The sequence below is a fragment of the Tasmannia lanceolata genome, unplaced genomic scaffold (assembly GCF_043159265.1).
Source record: "Tasmannia lanceolata isolate RefF3 unplaced genomic scaffold, GAP_Taslan_0.1 ptg000012l, whole genome shotgun sequence".
NCBI classification, from domain to species: Eukaryota; Viridiplantae; Streptophyta; class Magnoliopsida; order Canellales; family Winteraceae; genus Tasmannia; species Tasmannia lanceolata.
The window spans coordinates 36,169,991-36,187,250 of NW_027518689.1; the positions used below are offsets into that span (position 1 = coordinate 36,169,991).

Genomic DNA, 17,260 nt, shown 5'->3' on the forward strand with positions numbered 1-17,260 from the left:
AGATTCAATCGATACATTTCCTTCTCTTATCTCTTCTAACCCTCCTTCAACTAATGAAAAATGTTTTACATGGAATAACCATCTTAATCAACAGCTTCGTGGGCATTTCATACCGATTAATACCTTCCAGATGACCAAACTCCTCGCTTTAGAGTTTAGACATAGCCTTAAAAAAAATCCAACTTATTATACATAATGCAAAACCTGTACCCTTAATGCTATGGTTCTGCAATATTTTCGTGGATCATTTTCTTTTGTAACCTGTACCCTTACTCATGAACAATATTTCATCACACAATATCTGTAAAATACTAACTGCCTAGATGCTTCCCGTTATGCTAGTTTGATATGCCTTTCCTTTTCATTTTTTTTGCTACTTTCTTATGGTGCTTTATTTCTTACAAAATTTAATCATTTTTATATATATCTTTGTTTTCGCATGCTGTATGCAGCTCTTATTGATTCATTCAATTTCAGTGTATACATTTGTCTATGCACCAGATTCTTTATGTTGCCTTTTGTTATTTTGTTTATCTCTGAATCACAGGTGGCAGTGGCTGTGTTACATTGGACCCGAGCACCGTTCGACTTGCACCAGTGTGGAATGGTGATCTAAAATCATGGCAGGTTACTCTTGTCAAGGTTGAAGTGGAAGACTCTGAAATGTGTGATGTGTGTGTTCCACACTTACCTTCTTTTTGTATTGTTTACTTCATTCTTAAGGTTTCTGCTGGTCATGGTTTTAGATTTCGGCTGAAATAACGAAATTTCGGATTTCAACTGAAACCACTAAAATCCGAAATTTCGGCCAGAGTCCAAAATTTCAGTAATTTCAGCCGAAATTTCGGGAAAATGTATTTTTTTTAAAAAAATTTCTGAAATTTCGGCACATTATTGAAACTTGTTTTTTACCGAATTTGGCTGAAATTTTGGTTTTGGCTAGGTCCGAAACCGAAATTTTAATCCTTGCTGCTGATTAATAAGTTGGTTCCTTAGACTTGGAAGATTTATCAATTGCACTTTGCCTATTTCTCTTTATTCCTGGTTTGGAAATCATTTTGAGTTATTTTTATGTATTTTTCAGGTTGTTGAAGTCAAATCCGAAAATTTAACTTTAAATAACCCGCATCGAAGTTTTTCAAAGCTTGGATCTGACCGAGAACCACTTAAAAAAGGAGGAGATTCCCCATTGGTAACTGCTGGGCAGTATGCTTCTCGCAGTGCCATGTTGTCATCACTTGTTGTTGCATGGTCTCCCGTATTTAGATTAACATCTGAACATGGTCCTCTTTCTCCAAATAGCTCCTCCAATAATGGTGCTTTACTAGCAGTTGGAGGGAAGTCTGGTAACATTTCTTTCTGGAGAATCCATGAACCACAATGCTACACCGTTGAGCACGACAGTGTTCCTGTCGATGCAATACTTATTGGCCTCCTTCAGGCTCATAAAGGATGGATCACTGCAATCAGCTGGGGATTATATGGCGCAGATGCTTCAAATCCCCATTTTCTCTTGGCTACTGGGAGTTCTGATGGAAGGTGAGTTGTTCTTTTTTTGTTTTTTGAATGGCTGATGGAAGGTGAGTTAGGTTTACCAATATGTATCAATCAGCATTTTGCTTCGTTCTTTTCTGTGGCATTAATTTGTTGGCTATGTGATGCCTTTTGTGAAAGCTGTAATATTACGTGTCTTTACATTTTATCTGATTCAAGCATCTTTTTTAGTGAAAAAGTGAAACTCCTTGTATTTGATTCTACCTTGGACCCTTTAGTACCCTGCGGAAGGAACATGTCTCTTGCTGACTATGATTTAGCCGACACATTGGATTTATTGCTGACATGTGTGTTGTGTCAGACACGTCATGCGTGTTCACGCCTGTATCCACTCATTTCAACACTTTTAAATTGTACTGCTAGAAGTGTCTGACTTAATGTGGATGTGTCAACATGTTTTGTACCGTGTCAAGTGCAACATTCTGTTTTATTATTGAACATTGTGTTTACCTCTCTCATTCTTAACACTTCTTTTATTATAAACTCTTCCGTAATGATGTTTGATGTTTTATTAACTGTTATTTAAAAAAATAAAATAAAATTTAACTGTTGTTTAATGTGATCCTTATTTTTTTTTTGAGAGAGAATTAATGTGATCCTTATATGTTCTTATTTAATCGATTTTTTTGGTCCTTTGAATTTTGTTAGCCTTACTAAAAAATTACAAACTGTCATGTCATTTCCTGGATTAATTTAACTAGTTTATACAGTGTGAAGATATGGCAGGGAGATGCCGATGTGTTGATCAAATTTTCAGCGGTTAATGGTGCTTCCTTTTCCTTATTGAAGGAGGTAAATGATTCCAAGCGTATGAATACTGAATACATTGGTTATACTAAATAGATATTAAAATGGTAACTAACGTATGTGCTTCAATGCCATTTTTATGTAACTTCTCTAAATAGGTGATACCCATTACTTCTGTCCCAGTGTCGACACTCTCACTGGCTGTGCCTGTAAAGTCTGTGGGCACTATTCTTCTAGCAATTGGGAAGGGATCTGGGTCTTTGGAACTTTGGATCTATGATGTGTCTAGCGGCGAGTTCCAAAATGCTGGATGTTATGATGCGCATGATCGAGTGGTAGGTTTTCACTTTCAGCCGTGCAATATTTTTTAGGGCACTGATAAATTCGCACCCACTGTATGATAATTCGCACCCCTTTAACATGAATTGACGTTAAAAAGCGTTAAAGTCTGCCACATACCCTCCTTTAAAGGGGTGCAAATTATCCCACCGGGGGTGTGGATTTATCATTGCCCTTTTTTTAACATCATAATGGGATCTGACATTTCTATGTCCTCCTTCCAGGTAACTGGACTTGCTTGGGCTTTTGATGGCTGTTGCTTGTACAGCTGCAGCCAGGTATTAATCACATGGAATTCAGCCCCTTCATAAATGCTACTTTGAGTTATATAAACCATCATTTTGTTACTTTTTTTGAATTTATTTCTTGTATTTTTAATATCTTGTGTATCCCTCAAATGATTACTTGAAACTGTAGCCATGCTGTAAAAATTGAATCTCTTGTTCTCGTTTATACCTCAGGCAGATTTTCTGCATTCATAAGCTCATATCTGTGGAGTTGCCCTGTTGGTGTATATTTTATTCTCTGTAAATTTGTGGTCTTTAGCCAGAAATTGGACTATTTCTAGCATTCATTAACAATCTCAAGGATCTGGTACTAGTTGATAGAGTTCTTCTCATCCTGTTACTTTTTACAATGAGTAAATAAAAGAGGTGCAGAAAGGTCCCCCAATCATAGAAAATTGTGGATCTTATTGGAATATCACAGAGAATTGGTCCATAAGGGTCTCTTACATATGGTAGTTCACAAAACCTATCACCTGATGTGCTTCCTAGACATCCATTTTTTTGTTTTTTTGTTTATTTGTTGATGGGCATATGAAAATAAGCATTTCAGCGCAAAGGGAATGTACAACGGTGTGGATTTTAAAATAACTCAACCATAGGAAATAGTTCTATTGTACATCTGTATATGATCAGGTATTCTCTCATCATTAGAAAATGACACTGTTTGTCAATTTATTCCACCTTTTTAACATCAGTTGGAGCTTTGTGGTCGAACATTTCCCCGCATACAATTCATGTTTCACTCCCATCCCTGTCTAACTGTTAATGTCATTTTAGTGAGATGGTATCACTATCATGAAGGTTGTTTGAAATGATATTATCTTGGATTTTAAAATAACTCAACCATAGGAAATAGTTCTATTGCACATCTGTATATGATCAGGTATTCTCTCATCATTAGAAAAATGACAGTGTTTGCCAATTTATACCACGTTTTAACATCAGTTTGGAGCTTTGTGGACAAACATTTCCCCGCATACAATTCATGTTTCACTCCCGTCCCTGTCTAACTGTTAATTTCATTTTAGTGAGATGGTATCACTATCATGACGGTTGTTTGAAATGATACTATCTTGGTAATTTATCGATCATTTGAATTTAGTGAAAGAAATACATGTATTTTATTATTGCGACATTACCATGATAATATTATTATATAATATTTTAATTTCTGTATTTTTGTTTACTTTTAATTCGATGTCTTTAAAATTATTTTAATCTTCAATATAATCTAACTGTTAATTTAATTTTAGTGAGATGCTGTCATGACAATTGTTCGAAATGATATTATCCTGGTAATCTTTCAGCCAGTTGAATTTATTGCAAGATATGCATATATTTTTATCATTGCTACATTGCCATGATAATATCTTCATATTTTCCATTTTTATATTTCAGTACATACAATGTTTTAAATTTTTGTTTATTTTTAGTTAGTTTAAATTATTTTAATCTTCGAGATTATCTTGCTACTACATGTTTACACTGTCTTTTCACCATTTAGAGCCTTTTTTCATCGTAAATTGAATAAAAACGTAATGTATTTCCCAAAAGTCCTCTCTCATTGCTAATTATCTTCGGCGTTGGCTCAAGGCCTATTTGATCGAAGCTCAATAAGGTGAAAACTGAGTCGAATCGATTGAGTCCTTTCTAGAGTTGCTGAGTTTGTAAACATTGTCTTCTACATTAAGGCATCTACTACTTGTACATGGCAAGTTTTGCCACTTGCCCTGCCACATGTCATTGAAGAAAGCCATCTTGTATTAAGTGTCGAGGAACATCATTCTTTTTTTGTGTGTTAATGAAGGAAGAAGAGAAATTGAGCTTTTCTCCCTGAATACATATTAACTAAAAATGCGTCCTTTTATGTATCTCTAATTTATTCTGTGTTCCTTCTACCTCCATAGAAGTTGGCTATTTCCCATATTTGCTCTTTTAGGAAGCACGAGTTTTTGTAAAATATATGGATAGAGATCTTTTTTTTTTGAAACTCTGGATATGGAGATCTTTATTATCAAGAATAATGGGTTCGTTTGAAAATCGTTTTTTATTATCTGATGTTAGGATAATTCTGTGCGTAGCTGGATTTTCCATGGGTCTGGTCTCTATGAAGTGCCTTTTCCTTCAAGTTCTCCTAATGTTAAGGGCTCCAATGATGTAAGATGTGATTCTAATTTACGTCATTTTCATTCATTTTTCTTCGCCTTTTCTTATTAGAATATGACAATTCGTTACAGCTTCTAAATGTGTTTGATTCATGCTTTGGCTTGACACTATCCCCAGGAAACTTGATGGTTGGTGTGGTAAGATACCTTTTCTTATACGAAAGTTTATTTTATTTCAAATGGTTTATGATGTTTTGTCTTAAGGTGTTTACTTACATTTCTCATGTCTACAAGCCAGACCATTTGTCGGGGTTGTAAAGTAGTCCTTGGACTTAAAAAAAAAACGCATTATATCACATTTGCTTTCCTTTGTCAAGTAAGAAAACCAGATCTTGGTTAGTTTGAGCTAACTTTTCTTTCAGTTCGGAATGATTTAAGTACAACTTATTTAACATAATATGGCATGTCTCATATGAAACTAATAAATAAAAATTACTTGCATCAAAATTCCCTTACAAGGCACAAAATTCTAAGTATCTCACGTTTTCTTACTGGGCCATCAATTCCATGCAAATATCAGGATGCTAAGAGTGCTTACTAATGAAATTTCTTCCCAATTCCACTTCCAAGAGAAGAACAATGAATTCCTATGTAACTGGTTCCTTTCTTCTTATGAAACTCAGCACTTAATGGCTTGTCTGAAGTCCTCATATACAATTTAAAAATCATATGGCTCTGTAAAAAGGATAGGCTTACGGCAACGATTAAACCAAAAAAAAAAAAAACCATTCTCACCAAGGAGCATGGGTTTTGTCTGAAATGCAAATTTCTTTGCTCATTGAAGGACATACTCGGTTAGAGTTGAATAGGATCGGTTCTTTGAAAGTGGTCCACAATTAATCCATGGGATTAGATCCTTTTTGAAGCACAGTCGTAGTCATGGACCTCTGAATTAAAGTGATTGGGTTTCTAGGGCTGAGCCACGTTCAAGCAAGTAGAACCCACTTAACGTTCTACTTACATTCAAAGGAAACATAGAGTAATCCGATTACACTCCTGCAAGTGGAAATCCACTCTTAAGATCCCTTAATTCATCTCAATTGAACCAGGACCCCCAAATTACAATCTCTCCTCTAAACTCAAAGGAATTTAATGGTAAATAGTTGCTGAAACAGAACGCACTTACAGGTAGAGGGGTGAAGGAGATTTCGAGCAAAAATTCCCAAAGACTTGGCCCGGATCATCTGTTAGCAAGCTCATGCACATTCATGAACTGTCATGCCTGAGACCCTCGGGACACGTGGCAGGTGCCACACGCGCACTAGGGCAAACCTTGCACGCATGCAAGGCCAAATCGGAAAACGAATCACATCAAATTAGATGTCGATGGTACATAAATATAAATCAATATCCGGAGCGAAAACTAAATAATCAAACGGAATCATACATCTGAGAGCCTGACAAAATACATATGTACAAAGTAAAAAAGAAGCTACTATCCTACCTAACCAACTACGAGGCTCCCGGATAACCAGGTCTGCACTGAATCAATCCCTCACCGGGCTCAGTCACCGAGTCTGAAAAATGTTGTTTAATCCACATCAGTTCCGCCGAACAAGCGAGTAAATAAAGCACAGATGTAGCATGTCCAATACAAGTTTGAAAGTAACAGTTGTCAAAGCATTTTAAATCATATCTATCGTTGGGCATGACTAACAGATATACGAAACATACTAAGTCATAATGTATAGCTATAGCTCACGCATAGATGCTCATGAAATAGAAGGCAATAAACTATCATTGTGGATTAGGCGGGTACAAAGCAGATACATGCATACACGGTCAATTTTTTTCTACCTCTATTGACAAGAGGGCCAACGTATTTTTATCCCATTGGTGGGCATACTGGTATTGTCCAACTTTTCATGAGCCAGATACGAGCAACACCGAAGTGTTGACTTCGTAACTAAAATTCTTACATACCCAGGAGTTTCAAAGCACATCTCAAAGCATAATATATATCCAAAAGCATGGAAAACAATGCAAGTTTTTATATAAATAATCTTTTCATGCACATGCAGGGATAATACTATAACTGTGTTGAATTACTCACCTATAAACACTTTCGCTTTCCCCTTATTCTTCTTCCTTCCTGGTTCTGAATCACATAAATACAAAATGATTATCACAAAACTTGTCCCCCAATTTTCACCATTTGCCCTAGTCAAAGAAAAACCAATCTTCCATATCTTTTTCTACAAAAGGAATCTCAAGATCTTCCCAACATGAAAGTTGGTCCATTTAGTAAAACCCACAACTTTCATGTTGGTCACTACGACGAATTCCTGCCAGAGACGACCGGAAAAATAAAATTACATTATGTTAATTTTAAAGAGAGTGTCGAGGCTTGCTGAAAACTTTCATATGTTATATCTCTTCATACACAGATTTTCAAAAAGTCCCCAACATGAAAGTTGGTCATTTCATCAGGCTTACAACTTTCATGTAGGTCACTCCGCGAACTCCTGCAGGAGATGGCCGGAAAAATACATTTTTGATCACATTTAATGAAAGAGGGTTTCAAGTTCTGCTGAAATCTTAGATTTAGTGTAACTCTTTCTACACATAAATTTGGAACATGTCCTAAACATGAAAATGTTCAATTTATTATTATCTAAAACTTTTATGTTTAGTCCTCCGGCGAACTCTCGCCGGAGATGGTCGGAAAATATGAAAAACACTAATTTAAACTCTCTTTTTAGCAGATTCTTAAAATTTACATAACTCACTCAAAACTTAATCAAATTTTGCAGAACTTATATGAATTTGGATCTACAGAAAATGTTCTACAACTTTCATGTTGAACTTTCCAGCCAAATCTGGCCGGAAAAGTTCAGAAACTAGAAAGTTCAGTTAAAAGCACAAAAATACCATGTTTTTACACAAATTTCTTATATACCTTTGCATTTTCTTCCACTTTTTCCTCTCCTCCTTTATTCCTTTGATCTTAAACTTGCAAAAGCTTTAGCTTTAACTTATAGGTTTAATCAAAATCCCACAACTTTTCGTCTTCACCATTTTCTCTCCATTTTTCTTAATTTTCTTTGATTTTTATTTGATTTTCTTTTCATTTGTTTTAAGTTTTATATTTCTTAGTCTTAAGCTGCTAATGACAGCTAGCATTCCAAATGTTACTCACTCTCAATATCTCTCTTACTTAGCAAGTTACAGATATTTTGTATTTAAAATTTTCACACAAAATTCCATTTTTGCCCTTTGGGCATATATATATGAGGATAGAGTTGCTCGAGCACAGAAACAGGGTGGGGCGACATTTTGGGTGGGATCCAAAGCATTCATTTGATGGGCCCTTTCATGGGTAGGGTGTCCACCAAAAATCAGCTCCATTGGATCACCTTAGGGTGTCCATTTGTGGGGCTAAAAATGGACAGATTTGTGGACAAACAGTATCTGTCCATTTTTGGCCCCACAAATGGACACCCATTGGTGATCCAATGGAGCTGATTTTTGGTAGCCCCGCCATCCATGATGAGGCTTTCCAAATGAATGGTTAGGATCACCCCCAATGGCCCCACTCCCCTGTTTCTGTGCTCGAGCGCAGCAACCCTTCTCTCTCTCTCTCTCTCTCTCTCTCTATATATATATATATATATATATATATATATATATATATATATATTCATTTTTATATTTTGTATCCTTTTTACCCATTTACCCTTAGTTATTTAGGTTAATGACATCCACATCCTTTGGTGAATTTACCAAAATATCCTCCAGTATTTATTAGATATTATGTTACACTTTGTTTACACTAATCACAGTTAAGGTTCTTAATTACTTTTGTGAATGAAAACTCAAGTTTAAGGTATTTCATGAACATCATCTCTGTGGTCCCATTCAAATTCTGGGAACAGACGCAAGGTCTTGGTGAGGAGACACCAAAACTTCTTGTCCAAACAACCCTTGCAAGAACAAGGTAATGAACCACATTAAAAGGGTTGAAAGCCTTCAATCCAATCATGAAATTCCTCCCTCTTCCAATGAGATTTACAAGCAAGAATTGTTTCTTTCAAAACTCTCAAGAAAACCTAATTCATTTCAAAAACTCCCCAGCAAAGAAACAAAAGGGCCTTTATATGTGTTAGCCCTAATTCATTTTCACTTCCTAAACTGCCCTTACTTAAGAAAAGACAAAAAGGGACAAGACAAAACTCAATAATGGCTAAACTACCACCAGGCTAATGCTGCAAATGAAAAATCCTAACTACTGAGCAAACTAATGCTGATGTAAGGACTCCAAGGGGATGCTCCTCTATCAGCACATAAGCACTACCCCTGCCATCTCGCTATTAGATTTACATTCTAAGTTTTCCTTGTAATTTCTTTTTTTCTTTTTTCTTTTTTTGTGAGGATAATGGTAAGTGATTACATGCAATTGAATCAAAATCTAATATTGTGAACATGGTATTTCCAGGCTCGCAGCTTTGATACTGATCTTTTGGACCCAATGTATCAGGCCAGGTGTGGAAATTTATATGGAGTAAATCTCTACCATAAGTTGTATATTACAGTTGGCCTAATTAGGCTCTCTCTAGTTGTGCATTTTGATTTTCTGTCAACTGGCTTGTCGAAGTGCCATATTTCCCTTAGGACCCACTTCTCTTTTATGCACTCCATACTTACTCAATTCTTTCTCACCCATGATACACTCTTTAATTTCTTTTCCGTGCAACACGCTCAGGACTCAGAAAGCAGCTGTTGAGTTCTTCTGGACTGCTGGGCAGCAACTGAAAGTTTCTTCTGTAGGCAGATACCCGGGTTGCAATATTGAAGCTATTCCTGGTTTGTCGGAGAGTGATTTGGCGTTGTGGGAATCTAACATTTTGTGGTCTCTAGAACAATATGACAATATAGGTAAACCACTGATCCTTTGGGATGTCATAGCGGCACTATCGGCTTTCATGGAATCTGCTCCAAAATTTGTGGAACTTATACTGTTCAAATGGCTCTCAAACTGGCTTTTGAGAGGTCATCCAGATCTTTCTATTGAGAAGATTATGTTTCACGCTCCAAGGTTGCTGTCTAAGATTGACTCCCGCCACATGCACCTGCTTAACATTATTTGTAGACGCTTAATGCTGGCTGAGGTTAAAGCAGATATACTTAGCAGCAAACATCATGAGTTGGGCGGAGTTGATGAAGCTGAAAATGAGAGATTAAAGCTATGGATTGAACTACTCATTAGTAGTGAAAGAGAATTGAGAGAGAGGCTGGTGGGCTTTACTTTTTCTGTTGTTTTAAGTCGTGCATCTTGTTCAGACGCAATTCTCCACCCAGGCACAGGGTGGCTCCCTATTGGAGTTGCACAAATGGAACAGTGGCTTGCAGTCAATCATGACCCGGTTCAGGATCAACTTAAAGTCCTTGGATCGGAAGTTGGAGATCTCCGGAGGAGGTATTTACTTAATTTTTTCTATTTCATTTGAAATACTTTTAACAGATGATTTTCCTTTCAAAATATTGATGTTCCTCTTGTAATTTACTGTGAATTGTATATGTTCCCTTCTTGTGAAAAACCTTCTTTTGAAGGTGATTAGTCAGACATTGGCATTTGTAGGAATTGAAACTTGCACCAATGCATCGTTACTTTTTTTGGAAGGGAGCAGCATGTTGTATGCTTCAAAAGAAGTAACTAAGTAACAGGTGGACAAATTATTGCAGCCCTAGCGAAACTGTGTTGTTTCGTACATGTTTGGCTAAGTACTTTACAATCAAGTTAGGTTCAGATAACTGCCTTGTTTGAAAAGGTTCTAAGTTTTAACGTTTTGGATTGTGGATTTTTGTAATATGTTCAAGCTTTGAGTCAGGGTGGTGAGCGAGCCACCATCCTAGCAAGTATGAGATGGGACAATGACAAACAAAATTCTATCGTTACTCAGGAGAGGAATTGGAAATCAGCATTTATTTATTTCGAATGACATTTTTTGGCTCTGGAAAGTTATTGTATTATCATTCATGAACTGTTCTCGTAGCCATGTTTTCAAAATTTCACCAAAACCGAAACGAAACGACCGAAATGTTTCCATTTCCATCCTCACCGAAATGAAATCTCAGTGGATTTGTTCCGCTTATTTATTTCGATTGAAATTTTGACCACAAATGCCAGAATTTGACTGAAATGGTTGAAATGATAAAAAAAATGGATAGATGTTTTGATTTACAGCGTATAAAACCGTTATTCTCTAAACAAAAAAAAAGTCCTGCCATAACCTACTGTAATTCAAAAAAGTCCTACAAATTAGAAAAAAAAAAACTTTTTTTTTCTGTTTTTCCATAAAAAAATTTCTGTAAAACCCTGTTTTGGAAGATGCTAAAAAGTTTTGAATTTTTTCCATGAAATGTGTTCTTCGATTTTTCAACCTTTGATTTGTTGCATTAATAGATAAATTGTTATTCAGATGTAAATGGTACAAATGATGGTGCAAATACCAATTTCAAAGGTAGAAAAATATTTAAGACTTTTTTTTATCGTTTCCAAGATGTTTATGAGCCCATCCTAGCTAAATCGAAAGTAGTCCCACTTTTCATTTCAATGTGAAATCATGAGAATTTCAAATTTAAAAACCTATGATCATACAAATGACGGGTCTCTAAAAAGCACAGGAAAGAGATTTTTTTTTGTAAGTCACTGTACTTTACATTTCATTTCATTTCACTAATGTAGATAATGATATTTGGTAGGTAGAATGAATGGAGTGCCAAAAAAAAAAATTGTAGATTATGCATGGGATGTCAAGTTGGCACGGGACCAATACTACTTCATAACTATGTGGTACTAACTTAAAGTTGAGATTATTTAAGGGATGACTGGTCATTGTACTTTCTTATACTTCGTTACTTTACTTTGTACTTTATCGACTACTGTTTCTGACCTGTGCAACAACACATTTCACTAGGGGTTTGTTGTGATTAAGGCATTATGGATGGCTTTCTTTCTTGTGTGGTGCCTTTTAAGTATCTTTTTGTGCTTATTCTAGCGTTACCCGAAGTTTCATCTTAAAATTTTATCATTTGCATATGTTCCCATATGTTTCCGTGAGTTTACAAGATTTCCACCGAAATTTCCAACCGAAATCGAAATGTTTCCATTTCCATGCTGACCGAAACTGAAACTGAAATTTAAAACCTTGCTCTTAGGTTCATGTTAACATTTATTTTATTTTATTTTCACGTGGCAACAGATGAGTATTATGACTTGTACGTGAGGATGTGTAACTTACACTTGAATTTGTTCAAGGCCATCACAAAATGTTCTATTCCACCACATTCCCGATTTATCAGCTCCACTTCAGTGTAACTTGCTTTTCCCATAGTTGACTTTTTTTTAACCCGGAAAGGAATGTGGTCCCGGGGCGGACTGCCAAAATTTTATATACGATAGTGGACATACAGCCAAAATTTTATATACGATAGTGGACATACAATCGGAGTAAAAAAAGCCTTCCTAGCCTCAAAGGCAAAAAAAAAAAAAAGGAAACCTTGACAAAAACCATAATTGACGTTTACCATTGCATTATGCACACGAAATCATCCATCATTTTCATCAACTGTTAACGTTGGAAACCTTTTTTTTTGGAAAACTTTAGTTAGAACTAGAAATGTTATCTGTATAAACCACTTTTAGTTTATTATCTTCCCTCACCTCTTCTTGTTACTTGACAGGATATCCACCATCTGTGAATATGTAGTGGAAGAGAAATGTAACTTTTGTTCTGCATCCGTCCCATTTGTATCTCCGGAAGTTGCTTTCTGCGAAGGTGCCAAGGTCAATGGCATAGTTGACCAAAGCCATAGGCTAGCACGCTGTGCAGTTTCCATGCAGGTTTGCCCTATTACTCCACTCTGGTTTTGCATGTGCTGCCTAAGGTGGGTGTCCAAACTGGCACCTCACAGTTTCTTTACAATGTCCAAATTTCCATCAGATTTCAGGTCTATACCTTTATCTTCTGCCTTCCCAAAACCTTCGTGTCCCTTTTGTGGGATACTACTACAAAGATTACTTCCAGAATTTCTACTGTCTGCATCCCCAGTGTAAATATAACTTGTATTATTATTTTTTATTTATTATATCAAGAATATTCATGTCAGCTTCCGTGATCCCTAACAAAATGCGGAGATCACTACTTTTTAAGACCCAGAAAATCTACAATTTCTTCCAAAGCTTCGAAAATGATGCAAAGACACTTATTTATCAATGAAGTCATCAATTCTTTTCACTAGTTGATGCTTGTAGAGACAGGAGTGATGATTGATTTAGGTCGGAGTATTTGTTAAGTTGGCCACATCATTTCCACGGTCACTAGTTACAACCAGAAGAAACTTCAGAATTTGTGTTATGGAGCATACTGAAATTTTGTTTAGGAAAAGAGCACATGTTCCAACATCTAAGTAATGGATTTTGGGGTTAGAACTTAGAACATTTGATAGATACATTTGTTTACATGGGTCTTAGTCGGATTAAAGAACGTGGATGCTTATCGATGCTAAATTAGGAAATACTAAAATGTGTTCTTGTGAGTTTTAGGCAAACTGTCGATGATGAGGCATCGGAAGGTTGATGTGGTCTTGTGATCTGATTGGATTTATCTTCATTCCTGAATTTTCAAATTTGTATGCTTGCTTATGTTAATTGTGATTCTGACTGTCTTCTCCCTAAGCTCTCTTTAAGATTTTGATGACATGTTTGCATTCAGGCAGATATTGTTGATGTTGCGAACTTGCAGAGTGTGTGCGATGTATTGCTATAATTTTCTCTAATCATGTGGCATATTATCGATTTATCTTTATCACTTGTGTGTACTTGAAAATGTAAATCTTCTAGAATTTGGTGGAAATATAGTGGGTAAAGTTAGTGGATTTAAATTTCTGGTTTTACACTTGAAACGAAACATAGGGCATGGAGGATAAGATAGGTGAAAATGTTGGAACTGTTTTAGTCATGAGTTCTTAGGCCATAAATGTACATTGAGGGGCTGTTTAGTTGCATTGAAAATTGCTTCCATGGAAAATACATTTTCCAGCGTTTTTGTAAACTTATTTCATGCGAAATTTTTTCCAAAATAAATTTTCCCTATTTTCAAGGAAAATTGTAAAGCTACTAGTCACTTGAATTCCTCCCCCCCATGGAATAGGGCTAAAGTTGTCAATCTTGGCTCGGGCTCGGAAGCTCGCTCGAGCTCGGCTCGAATCTTTAACGAGCCGAGCCGAGCTGGCTTGCCAGGCTCGTTAAGCTTAACGAGCCGAGCCCGATTTAGGCCAGGCTCGGCTCGGCTCGTTAAGAATTTAATATATTTAAATATATATATATATATATATATATTATATTAATATATACACTAAAAGGGTTATCCAGGGAGTGAAATGGGGAGGCAAAATATGTCACTTTATTTTTGGAACCCCATTTGTTACTTGGACCACCTCCCCATAGTGTAAAACAAGTAGTCAAATTACACTAGATAGGGCTGTCCAGGGAAGATGAGGGGTGTGAACTTAATATAACCCGAGCTCGGTAAGGCTCGCGAGCCTGATTGAGCCGAGCCGAGCCTGGACAAGCTCGGCTCGGCTCGTTTACACCCCTAAATAGGGCTTTTCATGGGAATTTTTTTCCCCATAGAATCAAACGTCCCGTAGGTTTTGGTTCTACAGATTCTGATATTGATATTTCTACCAAGATAATCTACTGTTGATGAAGGAAAACGGCCATGATCCAAAAAATCTTTTTCCTAGGAAGAGTTGTTTGTAATCGAAACAGGGCCCGGAGGAATTAAGAAAACGATGCTCCTTAATAAGCTGCCAACATATTTGATGCGGACAATGGAAGGTGATATATTGCCCCTTTTGTTCACTTGCCTCTCTAGTGTATTTATCACTGCTCTTTTGCAATGGATGGGGGCGTCCTAAGTAAAAAAAGGGGGCTGATGTATCGTTAAAGGCATTTTGCGGGCCGGCTGTTGCATGAGAGAGCATCCACATCGGCTCACTTTTCAACAGATTTTGTCTTATTCATTTAATTAATCTTAGGTGGCTGCTCTCTCATGCAACAGCTGGCAGATTTTTGTCTTATTCATTTAATTCATCTGAGGTGGCTGCTCCCCGGCCCACAAAATGCCTTTTGGATGGTCCCTAGCAAATTCCTTACTATATTAGCCATTTTACCTTAGGCTATGTTTCTTTTAACGTAAATTTTACTTTTGTGCTCCATCATAAAAGTAAGCCGGTAAAAAAACAACTTTCTTGTAGTTAGTGAGAGCTCAATATTGAGATTTTGAAGTCGTTCTTGCCCTCATCCTTTGGATTTTGATAATTGATTTTGAGTCCAGAACTGATTACTTTGCTCAGTCGAGTTTTGAGTCTAGTAATCAGTTTTTGGTGTGTAAATGAATGGAATAGAGGTTAGGTCATCCATTCTGAGCTTGAGCAGATGGGGCCAAAATAGAGGGTCGAATGGCAAAGAATGAGGGTGTAAATTATATGTATTCATGTGTAGGGAGATAATAGGCAAGCTCCCTTGATTAACAATAATTTCATTAAGACCAACACCTACCACAACTCTCATCTACCAACCGTGTAGCAAATTTTATATCCATGATGCAGGACCACAAGGAAGAACATCCCTTCTCTCGTTTGCATTTCATTGGAACAAACAACAATAAGACAAGAGTTCCTACCTTGTATATGGGATCCAACTCCAAGACACTCAAGAGACCAGCACCCATCAAAAGGTGCTGTAGCTCACCTACAAAAAGCCCCCACAACATATTCAAATACCTCAACCACTTTAAGATGCTTGTCTTCCACACAAAAATATACAACCAGGGTCCACTGCTATTTCATAACATGAATCCTTCAAGGCATCCTAGATAAGCTAACCGTAAAAAAATAGGGATAATAGCCAAATGAGAAGACCTTTATAATGATTTTCTATAATAGGAATAGAGGCCGGTGCGAAGTCTGTATAGTATATCTTGCATGCTCATATTGTTCTAAGGAAAATTACGTGAGGGTAAAGTAGGGACTACTTGTTCAATGATCAAAATCTTTTATAAATTAGTCCTTGCTATGGATGGCCATATAACCGAATGGATGGTTGGGTTTAGAGTGAAACGATATGAGAACTGGTGCGACAAACTGCCGTGGTGAAAGGTTGTGATGGCCGAATCTCAATGTGGGGTTGTTCTATAAGAATAGCCCCTTCCTTCTTGTGTGTAATTCGGTTAAGAAAACTTTGTACCCCAGTTGATTTTGCTACTGGAACAAAATCCAGCCCTCCCTCTCTATTTTCTTTTAAATTGCATCTCTCATTTCATCTAGGTAAATAATCAGACCATGCTTCAAAATCTACTCCCATCGGACCAATTTGCCTATTGTTTTCTCATTGTCCATTTAAGAGCCACACATTAATTAGAGGGTTAGATTCGTTCTATCAGAGTAGATTTTGATGCATGGTCCATTCTTAGCAAGGCCTAAGAGATAAATGGTCTGGATCATTGAACAAGTTAGGCCCAACTTCGAAGAACTTCGTCAAGAGTGGGTCTGCGAAGGGAAACCCGTTGACTTACTGTTAGTGGTCAACGCGGTGAGATCACTCAAGATTTGTATAGGGAAATGATAAATTCGCCCCTTTTCTTTACATGGGGCAGCCAATTGCGGTGTATGTGGATATCAGGGCCGTTGAGTCCTTCCCACATAAAGTAAATCAACCCCTCTGCAGTCGTAGATACACCGCATGTGGCTGTCCCAAGTAAAAAAAGGGGTGGATATATCACTTCCCTTCGTATATTCTAACCTCATTTGTACAAGCGGCCCCAAGTGGCCCAAAATTTCCCTTGGCCCCATTTAATATGAAATGAATTGAGAGGAAGTGATATATTTGACCACTTTTTCTTCTCTGGCCACCCCCTTTAGTGTATTTAATATTTATGACTATTCTTCCTATAGAAGGGGGTGAACTTACCATCTCCCTGAAAGAGTGTTTGGAGGTTGAATGAGAGATGGGTTGGTAAGTTTTGTAGGAAGTTCACTTCGTACTATTTCCATTGATCGGTAAAGATTGGATGACCATGAGGCGGCATGAATATGACCATTGAGATAAACAAAATGATATTTCCACCCCTTTTGTTTGTCGTATTTTAAAAAAAATGATGTTAT

At 36.8% G+C, this 17,260-nt stretch overlaps 1 protein-coding gene across 5 annotated transcripts in view; it reads left to right on the top strand.

Moving 5' to 3' along the window:
- Positions 1-13,755, top strand: part of LOC143888027 (Transducin/WD40 repeat-like superfamily protein) — a 29,213-nt gene extending 15,458 nt beyond the window's left edge. For 4 of the 5 annotated variants that reach the window (XM_077392310.1, XM_077392309.1, XM_077392308.1 and 1 more), the window contains 10 exons: positions 548-672; positions 1,085-1,539; positions 2,265-2,346; positions 2,460-2,636; positions 2,865-2,918; positions 4,992-5,084; positions 5,165-5,230; positions 9,528-9,574; positions 9,795-10,508; positions 12,776-13,755. In XM_077392310.1, the coding sequence (XP_077248425.1) occupies positions 548-672; positions 1,085-1,539; positions 2,265-2,346; positions 2,460-2,636; positions 2,865-2,918; positions 4,992-5,084; positions 5,165-5,230; positions 9,528-9,574; positions 9,795-10,508; positions 12,776-13,148 (2,186 nt within the window). In that variant the 3' untranslated portion in view covers positions 13,149-13,755. The remainder of the gene's footprint in view (positions 1-547; positions 673-1,084; positions 1,540-2,264; positions 2,347-2,459; positions 2,637-2,864; positions 2,919-4,991; positions 5,085-5,164; positions 5,231-9,527; positions 9,575-9,794; positions 10,509-12,775) is intronic. The other variant, XM_077392311.1, reaches the window with a different exon arrangement.
- Positions 13,756-17,260: the final 3,505 nt, after the last annotated feature.